Source organism: Chiloscyllium punctatum, chromosome 7 (genome assembly GCF_047496795.1).
Source record: "Chiloscyllium punctatum isolate Juve2018m chromosome 7, sChiPun1.3, whole genome shotgun sequence".
Lineage (NCBI taxonomy): Eukaryota > Metazoa > Chordata > Chondrichthyes > Orectolobiformes > Hemiscylliidae > Chiloscyllium > Chiloscyllium punctatum.
In genome coordinates, this window is record NC_092745.1 from 115,808,347 (window position 1) to 115,834,190 (window position 25,844).

General features: G+C 42.8%; 1 protein-coding gene across 6 annotated transcripts in view; it reads left to right on the forward strand.

The window, feature by feature from the left end:
- glmna (glomulin, FKBP associated protein a) overlaps window positions 1–25,844 on the forward strand; it is an 84,502-nt gene that overhangs the window by 9,659 nt on the left and 48,999 nt on the right. For 2 of the 6 annotated variants that reach the window (XM_072574683.1, XM_072574688.1), the window contains exons 1-4: window positions 3,674–3,789; window positions 18,937–19,011; window positions 21,230–21,355; window positions 25,188–25,307. In XM_072574683.1, the coding sequence (XP_072430784.1) occupies window positions 3,712–3,789; window positions 18,937–19,011; window positions 21,230–21,355; window positions 25,188–25,307 (399 nt within the window). In that variant the 5' untranslated portion in view covers window positions 3,674–3,711. Of the gene's footprint in view, window positions 1–3,673; window positions 3,790–7,605; window positions 7,674–15,220; window positions 15,286–18,936; window positions 19,012–21,229; window positions 21,356–25,187; window positions 25,308–25,844 lie in introns of those variants that run through there. The other 4 variants (XM_072574685.1, XM_072574684.1, XM_072574686.1 and 1 more) reach the window with 4 other exon arrangements.

Genomic DNA, 25,844 nt, shown 5'->3' on the forward strand with positions numbered 1-25,844 from the left:
ACATCTCGTCCTGCTCCACCGAGCGTACCCTGGACTGGAGATTATCTTGGAGGCCTCCGAAGCAAAGAGCGAGGCTTGCTGGCCCTTCACCTCCTTGAGGTCCTCTGTGACATCCACCCCCATCGTCTACAGCAGGGGCAGGTTGGCATCTTTGACCGTGTCCATCAGGGCTCTGGATGTGGCGTCCAGTTTACTGTCCCCCCGCCGGATCGTCCATCTGCATCAATGATACAGTTGAAGTCTCCGGCCAGAATGACCGGCCTGGACGTAGCCAGCAACAGTGGAAGCTGCTGCAGGACGGCCAACTGTTCATTCTTACCCACTGGGGCGTAAACATTAATCAGTCTCAGGGGAGCATTCCTGTACATGACGTCGGTGACGAGGAGGCGCCCGCCCACCACCTCCTTAACCTCGGAGATGGTGAAGTTGCCTCCTCACAACAGGATACCCAGGCCGGAAGCGCGGCTATCGTTGCCCCCCGACCAAACTGACGGCCCATGGGCCCACAAGCTCGACCATCTCCTGTAGCTGCTGAGGTGCGGTATTCCACACTCCTGCAGAAACAGGATGTCGGCTTTAACGTTGGCCAGGAAGGCCATCGTAGAAACACATCGCATAGCCGATTTGATGCTACGCACATTGATGCTGGCAATTTTTAACTCCATTTTTAACAGTTTACAAGGTTTACACTGTCCATTTGCTGCTGGTCTTGCCCCTCTGGGGTAGCTGTGTGCATCCCAGTGATGACGGCAAACTGCTGGACCCTCCCAGGGCTGAGGTAGCTGTCCGGCTCCACGCTGAAGCCATTTCCCCGCTCTGGTGTCTTTGGATCGGGCCCAGCGTTCGCATAGTCCAGTTCTCCATCTGACAGCGGGGCTGTCACAGGACCGCTGCTCCCAGTTACCTGGAGCTGTGGGCCAGTGGGTACCTCTTGGTTGTCACCAGGTTGGGGGAGGCCTTTAGCCATCCCCTCAGAGGGATCGTCTTTTCCTGCTTGGGCAGTGCTGCCCTCCGTTTTCCCCATAGCGCTCTTTCTCTTCCTCTGATGATGACCCTCCTTGCGTCCGTCCTCACCGTCGGAAGAGCTGCCTGTATCCTCGTCGTGTAGGTGTCACTTCCCCCTTCACCTGGTGGCTTTGGGAGGTTTTCTCTTCCTGCTTTTGACAGTAATCCAATCCTCTGCTTCCTTTTATCCCTCCTCTTCCATTTCCTCCATCTGTCTTGAAGGAGCTTGGACCGGTCGCTGCATCTCCCCGCTGTCTGCCTTATGCTCTGCTATAGCCTGCCTTTCCTTCTGGGTGCCTCCAGACACCGTTCCCATGCTGTTTTGTGGTACCTTGCTGGTCTTAGGCGGTCCACGGCTCGTGTTGCCACCTCTGGCCGTCTGTGCATAGGTGGCGGCCCCTCGTCTTGGGCAGGCGTTGTACATGTGACCCGCCTCTCCGCACAGATTACAGTTCTTGGCCTCCTTACATTCCTTGGTCGGAGGGCCTTCCTGCTTGCAGTTTCAGCAGACGGTCACCTTACAATCCGCCGCCATGTGGCCTGACCTCCCGCAGGTTCGGCACACTTTTAGCTGCCCTGCATATGTCAGGTACCTCTGCTTCCTTCGATGGCAAAGCTGGAGGGTGGGTGGAGGATGTTCCCACTGGCATCGACCCTCAGGGTTACCCTGACCTGTCATTTGCTGGTCCAGATCCCTGACCACATCGGTACTCTCTCCCTCGACCTGGACGTATCTTCTCAAGGTCAGGACATCTGCTGCGCTAACCACTGTGCCACCGTGCTGCCCACATGTCACATCGAAATAGCCTGCCGCAGGGAAATCCTGCAGGTAGTTTTTTTTTTATTTCAAAAATATACTTTATTCATAAATGATTTGATGGTCTGTACATTTGGTCGTGCCATTAATATGTCAACATTTACATACACAGATCAGAATTTATCATTGCTATGTACAGGTCTGTGCATTTCTCAATCTTATGCACATATATTTGGCTGAGGCATCAGCAGAGCCCAAAAAAACGTCCGCATGGGCCCCCTGTTCTTCCTTAGGCAGGCTGATCTTACACGGTGGTCTTTTCCCACAGCACCTTGGCGGCAGCTGCCCCAAGCTTCAGCGCATCCCTCAACACGTAGTCTTGGACATTGGAATGTGCCAGTCTGCAACACTCAGTCGGGGTCAAATCCTTCAGCTGGAAGATCAACAGGTTTCGGACCGCCCAGAGAGCGTCCTTCACCGAGTTGATGATCCTCCAGGCGCAGTTAATGTGAGTCCCGGGGAACAGGCCGTAGAGCACGGAGTCCCGCGTCACAGCGCTGCTCGGGACGAACCTCGACAAGCACCACTGCATTCCTCTCCAGACTTCCTCTGCATAGGCACATTCCAGAAGGAGGTGTGTGACAGTCTCGTCCCCCCCGCAGCCACTTCGAGGGCTGCGTGCGGTGCGGCAGAGAGTCCGGGCGTGCATGAAGGATCTCACAGGCAGAGCCCTTCTCACCACCAGTCAAGCCATGTCTTGGTGCTTGTTGGAAAGTTCTGGCGATGAGGCATTCTGCCAAATGGCTTTGACAGTCTGCTCAGGGAACCGCTCGACAGGATCCGCCCTCTCCTTTTCCCGAAGGGTCTCAAGGACACTACGTGCTGACCACTTCCTGATGGACTTGTGGTCAAAGGTGTTTTTCATCATAAATTTCTCCACGAAGGACAGGTGATACGGAACGGTCCAACTACTCGGAGCGTTCCACGGCAGCGAGGCCAGGCCCATCCTTCGCAACACCGGGGACAGGTAGAACCTCAGTACGTAGTAACACTTGGTGTTCGCATACCGGGGATCCACGCACAGCTTGATGCAGCCACACACAAAGGTGGCCATCAGGGTGAGGGTGGCATTGGGCATGTTTTTTCCCCCATTGCACTGGTCTTTGTACATTGTGTCTCTAAATCCTGCAGGTAGTATACACGTCCACAACTTCAAACCCACAGCACTCCAACAAAATCTTCTTCACGAACATTATCCGATCGACCGGTGTGTGCTCCTCCACCTTCTTCACAGTCACCCTGACTGTGTTGCGAATGCCCTGGCCAGGGCTGTGAGCGGCTGCTGAGGCCATAGCTCTGAGGTTGGCTGGTACCTGAATTGGCGTTAGGCCGAAGCCAGCATAATGATCAACCAAGAGCAGATCAGCACAACCAAACGATCCGCCAACATCCAATCATGATGCAGCGATGGTCTCCAGCAGCTCCGACGACTCGCAATACGATCCCCGTGGTTCTTCCCCCGCCAGCACACGTCCGCTGCGTCGAACCTACAACACTCGAGCAGAATCTCTTCCTCTGGTCCTCAGGAACTACACATATTCCGAGCCAAATGGCCGAGAAGCAGGATGTCTTTTTTCAACACAAACACATGAGAAGCAACCATTCAAAAAAGTGAAGTTGAGTTTTCACAGGAAGGGAAATCAAAGAGGAGAAACACCATTGTCTTTTGTTTTGAACACCTTTTAGAATCTGGTTTCAAACACACACAGATGTTCCAAGAATATTGTGCAGCTTAGGAAACCAATTGGGAAAACAGAGAAATTATTATAAATCATTACCCTTCCATAAGTGAAATCTCAATCAGCCGTCCAGTTGGGAAGCTGCTGCAGTAGTAAGAATGTGGAGAAGAGATAGCCAATTACAGGATTAGATGAGAGATAAGCAGTTCAATGAGCTGTGTTGTCAGGACATTGTTATTCAGATTCGTCAGAGTTAAAACCAACTCCAACTCAAAGCCAAATGATGAGGTGAGTAAAAAATAGCAAGATATGTTTGTAATTTATTGCCATCACATGACTGTTGAGATTTATTTTCTCAAGATACAATATCTATTGTTGGTATCTTGAAAGCATTCAACTTATTTAAAAGCATTGAAGCTGGAGTCAAAAGAGATACATAGGAAATGTTATATGCATGACTGATATTTAACTGATATCAAAAAATGTTTAGGTTTTAGGCAAGAAAAAAATGTTTGTTTGAAATAATATGCATTAAAAAATTCAACTAAAGCCTATGTGCACTAGCTTTCCATTAGAATTACCAATAATCTCCTTAGAAACAAAAGGATTATGTCATGCCGTCAAACTGCAAATAAGCAGTCAATAAGAAGAATTCATATGCCAGTTTAATTCACATTAACAAAAATTGTAAAGTAGCTATGGTCAGAGTATAGTAAAATACTTTTTTTATTGGTAACAATGTGATGAAGGTTGTGAACCCTGAAAAGTAAAATGTTCTGTTTCACTGGCTTATCCTTGTGCGCAGAGGCAGTGGGAATTCAAGGGTTAGAGGTCCCCTCTTGGAATGATTCTCTCTATATTAGACTGTACGCCTGTCCAGTGGTAGGCAGAGACCAGAGATCACAGCAAGAGTCTGGCTGTCCCTCAACCACCAAAGTAGTCTGGAGCCATATGTGTGTATTTCACTCCCAGCCCCGAGCGAAGATACTCACTTTTTGAATAGGACTGTCAGCCCTGATCAGACATCCCATTAACTACCTCCTGTTTCCATTCATATACTTCCTTGCCAGTTAACAAGAGTATGTGATTCCTGATGAAGGGCTTTTGCCTGAAACGTCGATTTCGAAGCTACTTGGATGCTGCCTGAACTGCTGTGCTCTTCCAGCACCACTAATCCAGAAAGAGTATGTGAAGACTAACCACACTACTGATACTAAAACCTATTATCTACCCCTGTATCAATTAGCACGAGATTGACAACAGTACAGTCACAAGTTTCTGTGAACAGCTTAATATTATCACAGGAAGGCAGTGATCTCCAGCTATTGTGAGTGTGAAAAACACATATTGTTAGCAAGATTTGTATTCTGCCCTGTGATTCCCTATAATTTGTATTAATTATACTTGAACTAGATATAAAAAACGCTATTTACTTGTAATGATCAGAGATTCATCAGGGAGTGCCTGCACAAGAATACTCGACAAAAGTGAGGACTGCAGATGCTGGAAACCAAAGTTTAGATCAGAGTGGTGCTGGAAAAGCACAGCAAGTCAGGCAGCATCTGAGGAGCAGGAAAATCAATGTTTCAGGCAAAAGCCCTTCATCAGGAATAGAGGAGACTGCCAGACTCCTTTGGTAGCACTCTGGATATCTCCCGCGGTTTTCAGAAATAAAGTGTCAGGGATCTGAAGCTGGTGTCTTCCGAAATTTACTTTAACAAAATTAAATCTCATTTATATAAGAAAAAACTCTAGTAGCTGCTAGAATTTTCCTAAGGCACTAAGCGTTATTAGGAACTAGATAGTACACAGCTTTGTCGCCTATGGCTAGTTTCCTAAAACAATTCAAGACCACATATCAAAGAAATATCAAGTTAAAGTGAAACTTACAATGAGTTTATATATTCTGAATGTATTTCTAGGACATAATCTAAGACATAGCGTGCTAAGCAAATAAACCTATTAACTCACTTTATCCTTTAATTTAGCATTTCTATTAATAAGTTGATGATAATGGAGTTAACAAAATACGTGGCATCTTTTACAGTTCATGACTATATTAGATAATGTATATTGATTTTGTAAGGGCAGTAATTTAGTTGCTTCTAATGTTAATTGATTACTCTATGTACTAAATTTGTTTATTTTTCATTTCTTATTTTACAAACAAGAGGAAATGTTAAATAAGTGTAGAAATTTAGTTTGTTATATTTGTAGCTGATACAGCCCAATGTAAAACTACTACAGATTAGATGGATAAATGAGCGATATGGATGAAAAAACTTATAATATGCCAGGATATCCCAAAGTGCTTCACAGCAACATAGCTTATTCTTGCAATACAGTCACTGCAATTTTGAGTGCAAACGATGAACAACATCCTCGAATCATGACGGAAGTCCTCAATCTGCTACAATTTAACATTGTCATCATTCTTTCATGTAACAACTTCCAAATCTTTTCACAACAACCCCATTACAGGTTTTGGTTGTAAACATAAATTATTTTGATATTTTATATAGAAATTGAAAGCAGTTGCATATTTTCAGTTAGGGTTATATCTTAATTCAAAAATGTCAATCCTGACATACAATTGGGTATTACTGAAAATATGATATTTTGTCTAAGTTTTTGTACAGTATTCTTCATGTACAATTTGCAAAAATGCCAATTCAAGGAAAAGCAACATTTTTATTGCATGAGAGGAAAATACTGATTGATTGGCAAGTGGACTCATGGAGAACGATGATTGACAATTAATTGACAATTGGATTGCTGGGAGAAAGTGAGGACTACAGATACTGGAGATTAGGGTTGAAAAGTGATGCTGGAAAAGCACAGCAGGTCAGGCAGCATCCAAGGAGCAGGAGAATCACTGTTTCAGGCATAAGCCCTTCATTAGGATTAACTGCTGGGCCTGTTTAAATTTTAAACAGAGCAGGTTGACTCTGATCAGGCATTGCTGTGAGAATTGAACCAGTGAAATGCTATCACCTGTTTTGTTCAGGTGAAGTAGGCACAGTGGATGTACAGATTCTTTCTGTCTGCAAAGAACAAGGTTTGTATATTAATATATCCTGTATACACAAGTGCACTGTACTATAAGCCTGACTGACAATCCTAGAATTTCAACAGTATGGAAACAGGCCATTCAGCCCAACACGCCTACACCAATTCTCTGAAGAACAGCCCATCCATACTGACACCTCCACCTTTTCCCTGTAACCCCACATTTCCCATGGCTAATCCACTTAACCTACACATTCCTGGGCACTACAGGTGATTTAGCATGGCCAGTCCACCCAACCTGCACATCTTTGGATGGTGGGAGGAAACCGGAGCACCAAGAGTAAACCCACACAGACACAAACTCCATACAGACAATCACCCAAGACTGGAATTGAACGCAGGCCCCTGGTACTCTGAGGCAGGAGTGCTCATCATCGAGCCACTGTGCTGTCCAGGATGATTTGAGACTTGAAAGAAAACTTGTACGTGACCTATTGCTCTTATTCTTCTAGATGGCAGTGCTCAGTGTTTTGAAAAGTGAGTTAGTGAGTTAGGTTTAGTGAGTTATTGCAGTGAATCTTATATTTTTGCTGTTACTGTGCATCATGGTGGAGGAAGCAGATGTTTAAGGCGATGAATAGGGTGCCAATCAAGTGGCACTCTTTAAAAATGTTAAGCTTCTTGAGTGTTGTTGGAGCTGCAAATGAAAGCATTCTGTCACACTCCTGATTTGCGCCTTCTGGTTGGTGGAATAGGCTTGGAGAACCAGGACGCGAGCAATCCTTTATCATTCCCTTTTATCTGCTCTTGTATCCACATTATTTATACTGGTTGGTTCAGTTGCTTTTCTGTTCACGGAACCTCCTGGGCCTGCTGAGTGCCTTTTTGTTCTGTTTTTGTTTTAATCAGGTTTCCAGCTGGTATTCTGCCATTCGCAAAACAAAGCTGCTTGTTTTTTTTCCCTCCAGTTCTGGTCCAGCGCAGAGCAATCTGCTGGTGGACAACCTGAGAGTTTTGACAGTTGGGGGGATGAGATGGGGAGGGGGCGGGGCCCGGCTCGGCTTGTCACGTGGTCTAAAAGGTTGTCCCTCCCCCTTTCAACGTAAGGTTACGTCCTGAAAGTGCGCCTGCCGAAGGGGGTAGTGCGCAGCTGCGTTGTGAAGGTAAGTGGGAAACGAGGGGGAGGTGGGACGGGGCAGGGGGGGGATGGAATGATGCCGTTTAAACCCAACTGTCAACGGCTGGCACATGTGTCTGAGCCGGTCGGACACGGGTGGAGGAGCAAGGTTTGCTGATGGCAGGCATTTCCGTCTGAATCTTCAGCTATAGAGGAGTGGAAGATGGATCTTTATTGAGATGGGTGGGTTGGAGGGGAGGTAGATTGCTCGTTGATGTCAAACGCAATTTTATTGCAATCGTAAATCTATCTAGTGTTGATTTATCTTCTCCCCTATCCTGTGTGGAGCACTATCGTTCAAAATCTCACACCCAAGATTGTGACAGCACCAAAGTGATTTCAACTTTCCCCTCAAGATCGAGAAGGAACATAAATAAGTTGCTGGAAAAACTCAGCCGGTTTGGCGGCATCTGTGCAGAGAAATCAAAGTTAACGTTTAGGGACTGATGACTCCTCTATAGCGAAGGAAAGTGCGTTCTAGGGAGTATAAACCGACTGTTGACGAGTATTTATCGTGTAGATGTTTTATTGCCAACGATTTAGCAATTTAAAAAAAAGATTTTTTTTCCCTGTCACATCTCTCATACAATTAACAAAATGATAGATAAACTTTCAAACAAAGGGTCCTTTTCAAGACATGGCACAGTTGTGCCTTCCTGTCCAGTTCTCTACATAATTCTGGCACTCATTTCGTTGTATATCTGAAGCTACTGTACCAGAAATTGCAATGGTGTGATTGGATGTCGTTGGCTAAACTTCAATTGATATTTGATTCTGGTTAAATTACTTGTATTGGGTTGTACAGTTGCTACAATCTGGACTCTTGCCGTATGTAATATAGAAATTATTTTAAAGTCTTAATTTTTAGGCCTCCAATTCAAGGATAAAATCTGCTCCAGGTCACAGATGTTTTTCAAATATCCAAGCAAGACAATTCTTGACTTTTAGCATTTTGCCCCTTGTGCTCCTGAAATGATGAGATTTGGAGTACAGGATTTTTTTCCCCTGCTCTGCTGGACATCGTCTTTGTGAAGGCATTTGATCATGTCCATCAAATTGCATAATGCTTCAAGTTGTTGCCATTTTGAATGATTCATAAAATCCCCAGTAGTGTGGAAAGAGGCCATTTGGTCCATCAAGTCTACATTGAAACACAGGGTGAACATGTAAACTCCACACAGACAATTCCTTGAGCTTGGAATTGAAGCTGGGTCCCTGGCACTGTGAGGCAGCTGTGCTAACCACTGAGTGACAGTGCTGCCCAACATAGCAATTAAAGTCATAGACAATAAGTGCAGGAGTAGGCCATTCTGCCCTTCGAGCCTGCACCACCATTCAATATGAGCATGGCTGATCATCCTTAATCAGAATCCTGTTCCTGCCTTATCTCCATAACCCTTGATTCCACCATCCTTGAGAGCTCTATCCAACTCTTTCTTAAATGAATCCAGAGACTGGGCCTCCATTGCCCTCTAGGTCAGAGCATTCCACACAGCCACCACTCTCTGGGTGAAGAAGTTTCTCCTCATCTCTATCCTAAATGATCTACCCCGTATTTTTAAGCTGTGTCCTCTGGTTTGGCATTCATCCATCAGCGGAAACATGTTTCCTGCCTCCAGAGTGTCCAATCCTTTAATAATCTTATACGTCTCAATCAGATCCCCTCTCAGTCTTAAGACCATAAGACATAGGAGTCGAAGTAAGGCCATTCGGCCCATCGAGTCCACTCCACCATTCAATCATGGCTGATGGGCACTTCAACTCCACTTACCCGCATTCTCCCCGTAGCCCTTAATTCCCCGAGACAACAAGAATCTATCAATCTCTGCCTTGAAGACATTTAGCATCCCGGCCTCCACTGCACTCTGCGGCAATGAATTCCACAGGCCAACCACTCTCTGGCTGAAGAAATGTCTCCGCATTTCTGTTCTGAATTTACCCCCTCTAATTCTAAGGCTGTGTCCACAGGTCCTAGTCTCCTCACCTAACGGAAACAATTTCCTAGCATCCACCCTTTCCAAGCCATGTATTTTCTTGTACGTCTCTATTAAGTCTCCCCTTAATCTTCTAAACTCCAATGAAGACAATCCCAGGATCCTCAGCTGTTACTCATATGTTAGACCTACCATTCCAGGGATCATCCGTGTGAATCTCCGCTGGACACGTTCCAGTGCCAGTATGTCCTTCCTGAGGTGTGGGGACCAAAACTGGACACAATACTCCAAATGGGGCCTAACCAGAGCTTTATAAAGTCTCAGTAGCACAATGGTGCTTTTATATTCCAACCCTCTTGAGATAAGTGACAACATTGCATTCGCTTTCTTAATCACAGACTCAACCTGCATGTTGACCTTTAGAGAATCCTCGACTAGCACTTTGGCTTTACGAATTTTCTCACCGTTTAGAAAGTAGTCTGTGCTTTTATTCTTTTTGCCAAAGTGCAAGACCTCGCATTTGTTCACGTTGAATTCCATCAGCCATTTCCTGGACCACTCTCCCAAACTGTCTAGATCCTTCTGCAGCCTCCCCACTTCCTCAGTACTACCTGCCTGTCCACCTAACTTTGTATCATCTGCAAACTTCGCTAGAATGCCCCCAGTCCCTTCATCCAGATCATTAATATATAATGCGAACTGCTGTGGCCCCAACACTGAACCCTGTGGGATACCGCTCGTCACCGGCTGCCATTCTGAAAAAGAACCTTTTATCCCAACTCTCTGCCTTCTGTCAGACAGCCAATCCTCAATCCATCCCAGTAGCTCACCTTGAACACCATGGGCCCTCACCTTGCTCAGCAGCCTCCCGTGTGGCACCTTATCAAAGGCCTTTTGGAAGTCCAGATAGACCACATCCACTGGGTTTCCCTGGTCTAACCTACTTGTCACCTCTTCAAAGAATACCAACAGGTTTGTCAGGCATGACCTCCCATTACTAAATCCATGTTGACTTGTTCTAATCAGACTCTGCTCTTCTAAGAATTTAGAAACCTCATCCTTAATGATGGATTCTAGAATTTTACCAACAATCGAGGTTAGGCTAAATAGCCTATAATTTTCCATCTTTTGTCTTGATCCTTTCTTGAACAATGGGGTTGCAACAGCGATCTTCCAATCATCTGGGACTTTCCGTGACTCCAGTGACTCTTGAAAGATCTCAACCAATGCCTCCGCTATTTCCTCAGCCACCTCTCTCAGAACTCTAGGATGTATCCCATCGGGGCCAGGAGATTTATCAATTTTAAGACTTTTTAGCTTTTCTAGCACTCTCTCTTTTGTAATGACAACCATACTCAACTCAGCCTCCTAAACTCAAGGGTATACAAGCCCAGCCGCTCCAGTCTTTCAGTGTAAGGTAATCCCGCCATTCCAGGAATTGACCTCGTGAACTTACGCTGCACTCCATCAATAGCCATAGAGATGTACAGCTCGGAAACAGACCCTTCGGTCCAACTCGTCCATGACGACCCGATATTCCAAACTAATTCAGGCCCACTTGCCAGAATCTGGCCCATATTCCTCAAAACTCTTCCTATTCATATACCCATCCAGATGTCTTTTACCACCCTCCTCCACTTCCTCTGGCAGCTTATTCCATACACGCACCACCTTCTACATGAAAAAGTTGCCCCTTGGGTCCCTTTTATATCTTTTTCCTCTCACACTAAACCTATGCCCTCTGTTCTGGACTCCTGCACCCTAGGGAAAACACCTTGTCTATTTATCCTATCTATGCCCCTCATGATTTTATAAACCTCGATAACATGACCCCTCTGACTCTGATGCTCCAGGGAAAACAGCACCAGGCTTTTCAACTTCTCCCTGTTGCTCATATCCTCCAGCCCAGGCAACATCCTTCTAAATCTTTTCTGAACTCTTTCAAGTTTCACAACATCCTTCCGATAGGAAGGAGACCAGAATTTGCGATATTCCAAAAGTGGCCTAACCAGCGTCCTGTACAGCCACAACCATGACCGCACAACTCCTATATTCAGTACTCTGACCAATGCAGGAAAGCATACCAAACGCCTTCTTCACTATCCTATCTACCTCAAAGCCAGGGAACTATAGACCAGTGAGTCTGACATCGGTGGTGGGCAAGTTGTTGGAGGAAATCCTGAGAGACAAGATGTGCATGTATTTGGAAAGGCAAGGACTGATTAGAGATAGTCAACATGGCTTTGTGTGTGGGAGATCATGTGTTCCAAACTAGATTGAGTTTTTTGAAGAAGTAACAAAGAGGATTGATGAGGGCAGAGCGGTGGACATGATCTATATGGACTTACAGTAAGGTGTTCTACAAGATTCCCCATGGGAGACTGGTTAGCAAGATTATGTCTCATGGAATACTGGGTGAACTAGCCATTCGAATACAGAACTGGCACAAAGGTAGAAGTCAGAGGGTTGTTTTACAGACTGGAGGCCTGTGATCAGTGGAGTGCCACGAGGATTGGAGCTGGGTCCTCTACTTTGTCATTTACGTAAATGATTTGGATGCGGGCATAAGAGGTACAGTTAGTAAGTTTGCAGATGACACCAAAATTGGAGATATAGTGGACAGTGAAGAAGGATACCTCAGATTACAACGGGATCTTGATCAGATGGGCCAATTGACTGAATAGTGGCGTTAAATGCGAAGTGCTGCGTTTTGGGAAAGCAAATCTTAGCAGAACTTATACACTTAGTGGTAAGGTCCTAGGGAGTGTTGCTGAACAAAGAGACCTTGGAGTGCAGGTTCATAGCTCCTTGAAAGTAGAGTCGCAGGTAGATATGATAGTGAAGCAGGTGTTTGATATGCTTTCCTCTATTGGTCAGAGTATTGAGTACAGGAGTTAGGAGGTCATGTTGCAGCTGTACAGGACATTGGTTAGGCCACTGTTGGAATATTGCGTGCAATTCAGGTCTCCTTCCTATCGGAAAGATGTTATGAAACTTGAAATGGTTCAGAAAAGTTTTACAAGGGTGTTGCCAGGGTTGGAGGATTTGAGCGAGACCGAGAGATTGAACAGGCTGGGGCTATTTTCCCTAAACCATCGGAGGCTGAGGGATGACCTTATAGAGGTTTATTAAATCATGAGGGGCATGGATAGGATAAACAGACAAAATCTCTTCCCTGGGGTGGGGGAGTCCCGAACTAAAGGGCATAGGTTTAGGGTGAGAGGGGAAAGATAAAAGAGACCTGAGAGGTAATGTTTTCACTCAGAGGTTGGTAGGTGTATGGAATGAGCTGCCAGAGGAAGTGGTGGAGGCTAGTACAATTGCAACATTTAAAAGGCATCTGGATAGGTATAAGAATAGGAAGGGCTGAGAGGGATATGGGTCGGGTGCTGGCCGGTGAGACTAGATTGGGTTGGGATATCTGGTCAGCATGTACCAGTTCGACCGAAGGGTCTGTTTCCATGCTGTACATCTCCATGACTCTACTCTCAAGGAGCTATGAACCTGCACTCCAAGGTCTCTTTGTTCAGCAACACTCCCTAGGACCTTACCATTAAGTGTATAAGTCCTGCTACCATTTGCTTTCCCACAATGCAACACCTCACATTTATCTAAATTTAAACACCATCTGCCACTCCTCAGCCCATTAGCCCATCTGATTGTGATTCGTTCATAATCCAACGTAACCTTCTTTGCTGTCCACTACACCTCCAATTTTGCTGTCATCCTGTCCCTCACGATTCCCTCCAACAACCTGCCACCACCAATGTCAAGCTCACCGGTCTATAGATCCCTGGTTTGTCCTTACCACCTTTCTTAAATAGTTGTACTGCGTTAGCCAATCTCCAGTCTTCTGGCACCTCACCTCTGACTGTCGCTGATACAAATATCTCAGCAAGAGGCCCGTTGGTCGCAAGCTCCTCTCAGTCATTAAAATCAATGCTACTGTGCTTCAAGGTATGGTGTATTGTGATATAGAAAACTTGGTGTTTGCATTTTTCCCCGCTCAACATTATGGGAAAAGTAAGTTAGTTTGTGAGTTGGTTGGTCATAAGAGTCGGTAACTGCACTTTGATTTCAAAAATATTTCAGATGTTAGACTATGACAATGGCTTTGTGCGTGGGAAATCATGTCTCACAAACTTAAGTGAAACTTTTGAAGAAGTAACAAAGAAGATTGAGGGCAGAGCAGTAGATGTGATCTATATGGACTTCAGTAAGGTGTTCGACAAGGTTCCCCATGGGAGACTGATTAGCAAGGTTCGATCTCGTGGAATACAGGGAGAACTAGCCATTTGGATACAGAACTGGCTGAAAGGTAGAAGACAGAGGGTGGTGGTGGAGGGTTGTTTTTCAGACTGGAGGCCTGTGACCAGTGGAGTGCCACAAGGATCGGTGCTGGGTCCTCTACGTTTTGTCATTTACATAAATGATTTGGATGCGAGCATAAGAGGTACAGTTAGTAAGTTTGCAGATGACACCAAAATTGGAGGTGTAGTGGACAGCGAAGAGGGTTACCACAGGCTACAACAGGATCTGGACCAGATGGGCCAACAGGCTGAGAAGTGGCAGATAGAGTATAATTCAGATAAATGCGAGGTGCTGCATTTTGGGAAAGCAAATTTCAGCAGGACTTATATACTTAATGGTCAGGTCCTAGAGAGTTTTGCTGAACAAAGAGACCTTGGAGTGCAGGTTCATAGCTCCTTGAAAGTGGAGTCGCAGGTCAATAGGATAGTGAAGAAGGCATTTGGTATGCTTTCCTTTATTGGTTAGAATATTAAGTATAGGAGTTGGGAGGTCATGTTGCGGCTGTACAGGACATTGGTTAGGCCACTGTTGGAATATTGTGTGCAATTCAGGTCTCATTCATATCGGAAAGATGTTGTGAAACTTGAAAGTGTTCAGAAAAGATTTACAAGGATGTTGCCAGGGTTGGCAGATTTGAGCTACAGGGAGAGGCAGGGGTTGTTTTCCCTGGAGCATTGGAGGCTGAGGGGTGACCTTAGAGGTTTACAAAATTGAGGGTCATGGATAGGATAAATAGGCAAAGTCTTTTCCCTGGAACTAGAGGGCTAATGTTTAGGGTGAGAGGGGAAAGATATAAAAGAGACCTTTTGGGCAAATATCTCATGCAGAGGGTGGTACGTGTATGGAATGAGTTGCCAGAGGATGTGGTGGAGGCTGGTACAATTGCAACATTTAAGAGGCATTTACATGGGTATGTGAATAGGAAGGATTGAGGGATATGGGCTGGGTGCTGGCAGGTGGGACTAGATTGGTTTGGGATATCTGGTTGGCATGGACGGGTTGGACCGAAGGGTCTGTTTCCATGCTGTACCTCTGTATGAATCTATGACATTACATGACAAGTAGGTACATGTATTTTGAATCAACTTTATCAGAGTTAGACCACATTTGGATGTAAGTTTTCTCGCTGAGTTGCAAGTTTCATTTTCAGACATTTCGTCACCGTACTAGGTAACATCAGTGAGCTTCTGGTGAAGCGCTAGTGTTATGTCCCACATTCTCTTGATATGTTTAGGTTTCTTTGGGTTTGTGATGTCATTTCCTGTTATTTTTCTCACAGTGATAGACGGAGTTCAAGTCGATGTGCTTGTTGACAGAGGTCCAGGTTGGAATGCTATGCTTCTAGGTATTCTCGTGAGTGTTTCTGCTTTGCTTGTACTAGGATTGGATGTGTTGTCCCAGTCAAAGTGGTGTCCTTCCTCATCTGTATGTAAGGATGCCAATGAGAGTGGGTCATGTCTTTTTGCGGTTAGTTGACATTCATGTATCCCGGTGGCTTGTTTTTTTTGCCCGTTTGGCCAATGTAATGTTTGTTACAGTTCTTGCAATGTGTTTTGTAAATGTCATTCATTTTTGCTTGTTGCCTGTATAGGGTTTTTCAAGTTCATTAGCAACTGTTTTAGTGTGTTGGAGGATTTGTGGTCTACTATGATGCCAAGGAGTCTGAGTCGTCTGGCAGTCATTTCCGAGATGTCTTTGTTGTAGGGGAGAGTGACTGTGTTTTTGGGCGTGTTTTGTCTGCTTGTTTGGGTTTGTTGCTGAGAAATTGGTGGACTGTATTCATTGGGTAACCGTTCTTTTTGAATACACTGTACAGGTGATTTTCCTCTGCTCTTCGTAGTTCCTCTGTGCTGCAATATATGGTTGCTTATTGTAATAATATTCTAATGCAGCCTCATTTGTGGGGGTGGGCATGATTGCTTCTGTAGTTCAGTCTTTGGTCCATATGTGGTGTATTCCTGTCGACGCTGGTTTGAAGTCCTCCATTGACTGTTTGCTCTACTGTGACATCTAGGAATGGCAATTGGTTGTTGTTTTACTTGTCTTCTGTGAATTTTATGCCAGTAAGGATATTATTTATGGTCTTGATGGTTTTCTCTAATTCGTTTCGTTTAGTGATGACATCTAGAACCTCAACCTTAGCTACAAATCTTCTCAGAACTCGCTTAGACCACATTTGATTTGCAGTCAGCTGGGCAATGAATCCAGAATGGCCTGATGCTAGCAAATCTTTCAATTCATTTCTATATTATGAAAAGCAAAAATGCTAAATTGTAGCAACTGTACAGCCCAATATAAATCATTGAGCCAGAATCAAATATCAATGATATGCTGTTGCACTAAAGAAGAAAATTCTGGTATCTTCATAAACATACAATAAAGTTCTCCTTTATGAAGAGTAACATATAAAACTTAGACATATGCAGTGGGGCTCACGATAGTTGAATGGTCGCACTGCTGCCTCACAGCTTCAATTCCACCCTCTGGCAACTATCTGTGTGGAGTTTGCATGTTCTCCCCGTGTCTGTGTGCATTTCCTCTGGGTGCTCTGGTTTCCTCTCACAGTCCAAAGATATGGATTGGCCAGCTAAATTGCCTATTGTGTACAGGGATGTGTAGATTAAGTAGATTAGCTAGATTAGCCATGGGAAATGCAGGGTTACAAGGATTGTGAAGGGGCTGCTGGATCTGGGTGGGGTACTGTTCAGAGGATCGGTGTGGACTCAATGGACTGAGTGGTCTGCTTCCACATTAGGGATTCAATAGAAAATTGTGATCAGGCAGGAGATTGTCTTCATATTGGCAGGCAGAGAAAATCACTTGTGGCAGAATTGCACTGTTTGGAGGTACAGCCTGTGCGACAAATGAACCAAAGCTGAATATGTAAAGAGTTTTCCACTGTAAATAATAAATATTACTGGCTAAAGCTTTGATTTTTGTTGTCTTGCTTATTAATATGAAGAAGTACTATGGTAGGAAGTTTTCTTGCCCAATCCCTTAAATGTAAGCTGTGAAACAGTTACATAAAAGAACAGTACAGAATAGCACTCCTGCTGTGCCCCAAAATATGCCTGTATAATATAGCTTAGTGTTACAGCAAAACCAAAGTGGGATAAATGATTTTGTAGAATTTTAATGCCCAATATGCAGAAAATTGAAACTCCTATACACAATTGGAGGCCCTGCATTAAAAAAGAAGTACAAGCCCTAACCAGAAAACAAGAACTCTTTTCAGATTCCCAACAATGAGAAGGTCCTCCTTTCTTACCAGTGTTGTCATACTCATCCTTCTCTTTTGCTCTCCTTCCCATCCTTGCCTTCCTCCAAAGCTTGAAAACTGGAAGGATTCAGCTCGACTATTCACATTTTATTAGCTTTCTTTGCTTTTGTTACCTTTCACTCTGGAAAGTTTTGATTTTCAGAAGGGCTAGTAGACATGCTATGCTGTCTATTTGAACTGTACAATATTTAAACACACACACAAGTGATTTCAACATGTATTTGTTTTGATTTCTGATTAACAATCTGAATGTTGCCTGTAGACAAAGCCCAGGTTTTAGTATCCATCCCTCAATATGAATGCTAATGTATTGCTTGCTAGCCACCCTCAAGCCTTTTTATTTAGAGAATAGAAAATTTGTTGCATGATTGGCTGAGAAATTATCAAAAAGAAAACCATGTCTGCCACAGCTTTTCTAAAGACATTGAGTTAATTTCAGGAAATGCTCAAAGCGTTCTAAAATTTCACCCAAGTAGTCATTATTCATTCGTGAATTGTGATAATGTTACAGCTACATATACCTCTGTGCTCCTCTAGTACCACGTGCATACTTGGCAAGTGACATGCATGCCGCATGAGTGTGGAGTATTGATTCTCCAACAAGATGATCTAACACCCCTCTGCTTGTCAATAGAACTGTCATTACCATCGTCTAATTCTCCCACCATTAAGATCAGATGTAGCAATGCTACAGAATGAAAGGGAAATTTCACCATTGGCTGGGCACCATTTATTGCCCAACCCCAGTTGAGAAGGTGGTGGTGAGCTGTGTTTTTGAACTGCTGCAGTCGACTTAGTGTAGGTGCACCCACAATACTGTTAGGGAGGGACTTCCAAGATTTTGACCGAGGGACATTGAAGGAATGGAGACATATTTCCAAGTCTGAATGGTGAGTAACTTTGAGAGGAATTGGTAAGAGGCACCATTCACACACATCAGCTTCCCTTGTCCTACATGATAATGGCAATGGGTTTGGAAGATTAGTCTAAGGAGCCTTGGTGAATTTCTTGGTGTATCTTATTGACAGTGCACACTGCTGCTAACGAATGTTGATGGTGGACAGGGTGAATGTTTGGGATGTGATGCTATTCAAACGGGCTGCTTCATCCTGGATGGTGTCAAGCTTCTTGAGTGTTACTTGAGCTACACTTGGCTGCAGGTGGGGAGTATTCCACCACACTCCTTACTTGAACCTTTTTAAATATAGATATACAGGCAGTTCTTGAGTTGCAAACATATTCTGTTATTGAGTCTGCATGTTAGTTTGTACACAAATTGGAACGTATTGTAAGGTAATATAAAATAGCTCAAGTATGAGAAAATGCTTATATTTTGGATCTTTAAATTATACTCCTCTATGGGATTGCATTCATAAGTCAGGCATTTTTAAATCAGGGACCCCTTACGCTGGGGTATGAAATTAAAGTTGATGTCAATATGAAGTTGGAACCCTGAGTTTTCATACAACCACTAGTTCAGGTGTCGGTCAACTTGTGCCCAAACCATTGTCGAAACTAAAATGAATTAATGTGGATTATTTTGAAATTTGTGGCGTTTCCAGTCAGTGGTTCCATTCCATAATGTGTCATTAATCTATCATTGAGTCATTGGAGGAATAACACTTACAATACTTCTAAAAAATGGTCAGGGATAAAGCAATTATGGAGTCGTTTGTGTGTGTGCTTGCCTTCTTCAAACTTAATGCCTGTGTTTTTCTTGGTAGCTTCCAGTTCTAAGTGTTAGTAGAAAGCAGCAACAAATGGCTTTAGAAAAACTGGAAGGAGTAATTGAGCGATGTGTAAGTAGTGGCACTTTTTATGATCCTTTCATTATGTTATGATTCATATTTGACACAAAGATGTAATTACATATTGGAGATGATACAGCAATTCAGCAAGTATTAATTCTAGGTATTGCCAAATTTTAAACATTTCCCAGCTCGACCCCAGACCGTTCAAGAACTTTATTTATACAGCAATTAATGTAGACATTTCATCTTAGCAAACACTTGGGACAAAATTTTGAATCAGGAAATTTCCCACCTTGCCAGAATAAGCTTGGTTTAAAAAAGATAACAGGAATTTTCACTTCTGGAGGTGCAACTGAGGGTTGAAGTTGAGTTCGCCAATCCTGGAAGCAGATGTAGTGGCCATGGGATTGGGTGTATGCCAAAGGAAGCAAGTTAAGAGGTCTGCCTTTGTTTTCTACAGCACCCCAGTTGTTTCAAAATCAGATTGCAAAAAAAATCCAGCCCTTTGATAATTAGACAAATGATAAAAATATGATTTAATTTTGCCTGTAAATTACTATTTCATCTTATTTTAATATTTGCAAATGTAACTTTTGAAAAAGGTCTGACATTTGAAACTGAATTACAGGAATTCTTTTTCTTTGGGTAAAAGAAGCTGATCAATTATAGTCATCGACTACACAGAACTGTATGGAGGAAATCTAATTATTTTGATAGTATTGTTCCTGGCTTCAAACCTAGTTTCTAGGAACAAATGTAGACCAGTAATGAATAATATTAGCAGTCTTTGGGCCCATATTCTAAAGAGGGATGTGCTAGCATTGGAGGGAGTCCAGAGGATGTTTACAAGAATGATTCCAGGATGAAGGGTCTGTCATATGCGGAATGGCTGAGGGCTCTGGGTCTGTACTCACTGGAGTTTAGAAGGATGAGGAGCTGTCATTAAAACATATGAAAACTGAGAGGCTTGGATAGAGTGGATATGGAGAAGATCTTTCCTCCAGTAGGAGAATTTAGGACCCAAGGGCACAGCCACCGAATGAAGGGACAATCTCATGGAATACAGGGAGAACTACCATTTGGATACAGAACTGGCTGACAGGTAGAAGACAGAGTGTGGTAGTGGAGGGTTGTTTTTCAGCTGGAGGCCTGTGATCAGTGGAGTGCCACAAGGATCGGTGCTGGGCCCTCTACTTTTGGTCATTTACATAAATGATTTGGATGCGAGCATAAGGAGGTACAGTTAGTAAGTTTGCAGATGACACCAAAATTGGAGGTGTAGTGGACAGTGAAGAGGGTTACCTCAGATTACAACAGGATCTGGATCAGATGGGCCAATGGGCTGAGAAGTGGCAGATGGAGTTTAATTCAGATAAATGCAAGGTGCTGCATTTTGGGAAAGCAAATCTTAGCAGGACTTATACACTTAATGGTAAGGTCCTAGGGAGTGTTGCTGAACAAAGAGACCTTGGAGTGCAGGTTCGTAGCTCCTTGAAAGTAGAGTCGCAGGTAGATAGGATAGTGAAGAAGGTGTTTGGTATGCTTTCCTTTATTGGTCAGAGTATTGAGTACAGGAGTTGGGAGGTCGTGTTGCGGCTGTACAGGATATTGGTTAGGCCACTGTTGGAATATTGCATGCAAATCAGGTCTCCTTCCTATTGGAAAGATGTTGTGAAACTTGAAAGGGTTCAGCAAAGATTTACAAGGATGTTGCCAGGGTTGGAGGATCTGAACTACAGGGAGAGGCTGAACAGGCTGGGGCTGTTTTCCCTGGAGCGTCGGAGGCTGAGGGGTGACCTTATAGAGTTTACAAAATTATGAGCGACATGGATAGGATAAATAGGCAAAGTCTTTTCCCTGGGGTGGGGGAGTCCAGAACTCGAGGGCATAGGTTTAGGGTGAGAGGGGAAAGATATAAAGTCTGAAGTCACTTGTAGTTCAAACCAAGTAAGAATGGAAATTTTATTTCCTAAAGGACATTAGTGAACCAGATGGGTTTTTCTAACAATAAACAATAATTTCATGGTCATAAGATTCTTAATTCCAGATTTTAATTGAATCCAAATTCTACCATCTGCCAGAACATTACCCGAGTTACTGCATTTACAGTCCTCTCTATCTTTTGGTTTGATAATATTTATATCGTTGGAGTGTAGTTGACCATTATTATGTTTGCAGACCTTTTACTTTAGGTAATACCAGTTAAAAGTTTTGGAAATTGCTTTGCACTTTATGTGGATTAAAAATGTTATCTTGCTTATTTTAGCGTGGTCTACCTGAAAAGGAATTTAAAGAAGAAGATCACATCATTTTTCAGTCAGCATCCTGCCAATGCCTGGAAGAAGGGCAAGCAACTAAACTTTTGGAAATTCTACAAGATGAGAAAAACAAGGTTCTACTGTACTTTTTTTAACATGTCTAATCTGTCTTGATAAATATACCATTAATTTATCTTGCATCTGTCAAAAATGGGTGAACATTATGGACAGACAGCTTACTTTGAAGCTTTACACTTTTAAATCAAGTATTCTCACAGTGTCAATAACTCAGAAGCAACAAACTATTCAGAATATCAAAATGTTTAATTATGACACATAATTCTTCTATTATCTATTATAGACTATTTTTGTTTTGGGATTATATATTGAAGTACAGCACTTTCTTAATGGAGAGGTCCTTGAGATAGCAATTGATAACTGTGCAGTTAATTTGTATTTTAATGATATTGCTCAGTTTAACTTCTCTACAAAGCAATACCTCCAATGTAAAGATTCCTCATAATTACACTGATACTACAACAAACAATGTATTCAAGAAAACATTGAATGTGACTCTCATGCACAACCTTATGATTTTGATTTGAAAATGAAGCATACAACCTTTTAATCACACTTATGACAAATGAACCCTTGAACCTGCTCCACCAATTAATAAGATTTCAAATTGCACATTCCCATCTATCCTAACAAGAATCCGTCCATCTTGGCCCTAAAAATATTCAAAAATCTTTTCTGAGGCAGAGTTCCAATGTCTCTCAACCCTCAGAGAAAAATACTCTCATCATCTCTGTCCCCCTAAGTGTGACCCCTAATTTTAAAACAATGTCCCTCATTTCTAGACTGCTCCAAACAAGGAAAGATCTACGTTGTGAAGACACTAAAGATTTAATACACTTCAATCAAGTCCCCTTGCTTTTCCAAACTCAAGTGGAAACAAGCCTAGCCTGTCTAACCTTTCCTCATAAGTCAACCCACTCATTCCGTGCATCAATCTAATAAACCTTCCCTGAACTGTCTCTGAAGTATTTGCATCTTTCCTTTATAAGAAGACCAAGACTGCACAGAATTTAAGATGTGGCCACACCAATACCTTGTATGACTGAAAAATGACATCCATACTTTCATGTTATCTTCCTCTTGCAATAGTGGATAATATCCCATTAATCTTGTTGATCATGCATTAACCTTGTGTGACTTGTGCACAAGAACACCTAAATGCAGCTTTTTAAAATTCACTCATGGTACATGGGTGTCACTAGCTGAGCCTGTCCCTTGAAAAGGTGATGATGATCTGCCTTCTTGAAGTGCTGCAATCCATTTGGTGAAAGTATACCCACAATACACTAGGATGGGAGTTCCAGGATTTTGATCCGACCACACTGAAGGATCGGTAATATATTTGCAAGTTTGAATACTGAGTGTTTTGGAGGTGATTTATCTGCTGCCTTTGTTCTTCTTAATGGAAATGGTCATGGGTTTGGAAGGTTCTATCTTAGGAACCTGTTGAATTTCTGCAGTGCATCTTATAGATACTACTGCTACTGAGCATCTATGGTGGATTGAATGTTTGTGGATATGGTTTCCAATCAAGCATGTTGCGTTGATGCTGAATGGTGTCGAGCTTCTTGAATGTTGTTAAAGCTGCACTCACCCAGGTAAGTGGGGAGTAATCCATCATATACCCCTGACTTGTGCCCAATAGATGATGGACAGGTGGAGTCAGATGAGAGTCACTCACTGAAGGATTCCTATCCCCTAACCTGTTCTGGTAGCCCCAATACCTATATGGCTAGTCCATTTCATTTTCTGGCCAATGGTAACCCCCCAGGATTTTGATAGTGGGGATTCAGTGATGGTGATCCTGTTGAATCTCAAGGGGACATTGGTCATTTTCTGGCATTCATATAGTGCAAATGTTACTTGCCACTTGTCAGCCCAAGCCTAGATATTGTCCAAATCCTTTTGCATTTGGGCATGGATATCTTTAGTAATGTGGGAATCGCAGGTGTTGCTGAATGTTTTGAATGATCAGTGAACATCCCCATTTCTGACCTTGTGATAGAGGGAAGGTCATTGATGCAGCTTCGGATGGGCACTACCCTAAAGGAACTTCTGCAGAGATGTCTTGGAGTGGAGATGACTGACCTGTACCCACCATAACCATCTTCCTTTGTGATAGGTTTGAATCCAACTGGCAGAAAGTTTGTCCCCGATCTCCATTAACTCCAGTTTTACTAGAATTCCTTACTCTGTCAAATGCAAGGGCAGTAACTCTCACTTTTGGAATTCATTGCTTTAGTCCATATTTGGACAAGACTGTAATGAGGTCAGGAGTTCAGTGGTACTGGTGCAACCCAAACAGAGCATTAGTGAACAACTATTTGCCAAGTAAGTGAAGCTTGATAGCACTGTTGATAATACCTTCTTTCCATTGCTTTATTGATGATCGAGACTAGCCTGCAGTGGTAATTGGCTTGTTGGATTTGACTTGCATTTTATGTAAAGGATGTAGCTAGGCAATTTTGTTGTTGCTGTTCTGGAACTGCTTGGCTAGAGGAGCAGTAAGTTCTGGAGCACAAGCCTTCACTAACATTACTGGGATATTGTCAGGGCACATAACCTTTGCAGTTTCCAGTGCCTCTGACTGTTTCTTCACATCTGATGGAGTGAATTAAATTGCCTGAAGATTGGATCTGTAACGCTGGTGACTCTAGAGGAGGCCAGGATGGATGACCCATTTGGCACTTCAAGCTGAAAATTATTTAGTAATGTTCTCTTTTTCTTGCCAAACAACTTTTCATTTTCTACATTATACTTTCATCTGCAAGAATTTTTGCCCACTCAACATAGCCATATTTGTCTGCAACCTTCTTATGTCTCCCTGACAACATATATTTTCTTATTTATTTGGTGTCATCTGTGAATTTAGCTCCTGTGCCTTACTCCCCACATCGAAGTCATTAATCTAAATTGTGAAAAGTTGATAACCCAGTATACACTCCTGAAGAACTCAACCTGTCACATCCTATCATTTCTAGCCACTTCTACATACTGTCCATTTTCTGCCAGCCAGCCAGCCAATCTTTTATCCATGTTCATATGCTACCCCCTGCACCATAAGCTTTTATTTTCTGCATTTGTGCCATCTTATCAAATCCAAGAATTAAACATCTACGGCTGTCCTTTATCCAAAGTGCATGTTGCTACTTCAAAGAGGTCCAACACATTGGTTAAGCTTGATTTCACTTTGATGAAACGATGCTGACCCTTCCCAATTACCTTCAGTTTTTCAAAGCGTAGCTGGCTTCTCATTGATGATCGATTATAACATCTCTTCTTTGACAAATTTTCAAGCTAACTGGCCTATGATGTGCTGTTATCTGCTTCCCTCACTTCTTGAATAGAGGAATTATAATTAAAATTATAATGTAAACTTAAATCATATTGTAGTTGCTGTTACCCAGGGGCACCTCAATTTAGGATATTAATTAATCCTGTCACACTACAAAATACAAAATCTAATATGACCTGTTCTGTGGTCAGTTCCAGATGTACTGCTGTAGGAAACTATCATGAAGTCCTCATCAAGGCTACATTGGCAATCTGATTTTTATAGTTTTTATGTAGATTAAAGTCATCCATGATTATTGCCATTCATGTTTCTCGTGTGCTATGTGCCCTTCAATATTCGGGTCCACTCTGTCATCCTGCAACCATATCTCCATAATTCCTATCAGATCAGATTTATAGTTGTTATATTTTTTAAAAGATCCAATAAACCATTGTGCTGATATCATAGCAACTGCTCCATAGCAGGACAAACTTTATCCTTATTAACAACAGTTCTGTGAAGGAATCAACACAATATCTCTAAACTGTTGGACCAATCTGATTTACCATTTTATCTTCTGTTTCTTTACCTTGCCCTCATTTAACGTCTTACAGGATTTTGTTATCTGCATGGGCTGGAATTTTGTTGGTCCTATTGTCAGTTGTGCTTTGAAAGACCAGCAAGAAACTGAGCACAAGGAAAGCTGCTTAAAAATACTCAACCATGTAGTACAGGTAAATGAATATACCAGAGAAATATCCATAAATCAAACTGCAAAGCTTTTTGCATTTGTTGCGTATTTTAAGAACAAACACATTCCACATTAAGATATCTGAAGCCCTTTGCAACTAATCAATCATTTTGAAGTGCAATTTGTTATTATGTAGACGCTGGTGCTAGCTAATTTGCACAATACAAAGTTTGAGATTAACAATGTGAGTGAATATCCATTTATCCTATCTTGGAAGCATGCAATATGGTGAAGTTCAGTGGGAAGCTGAAGGATTGGGAAGCCTTTAAAAATCAGCAAAGGATAACTAAAAAAGCAATAAGTGGGGAGAAGATGAAATGAGGTTAAGCTAATACGAGGTATTCCATTTTGGGTTTAATTAACAATGGTAGGGCTTAGACATTTGATGGTAGAACCTTGGCAAATGTTGTAGAACAGAGGGACCAAGGGATGCAGGTACATAATTCTTCACATCACATATAGACAGGATGTTTAAAAAGGTGTTTGGCAGACTTGCCGCCATTGTTCAGTCCTTTGAGTT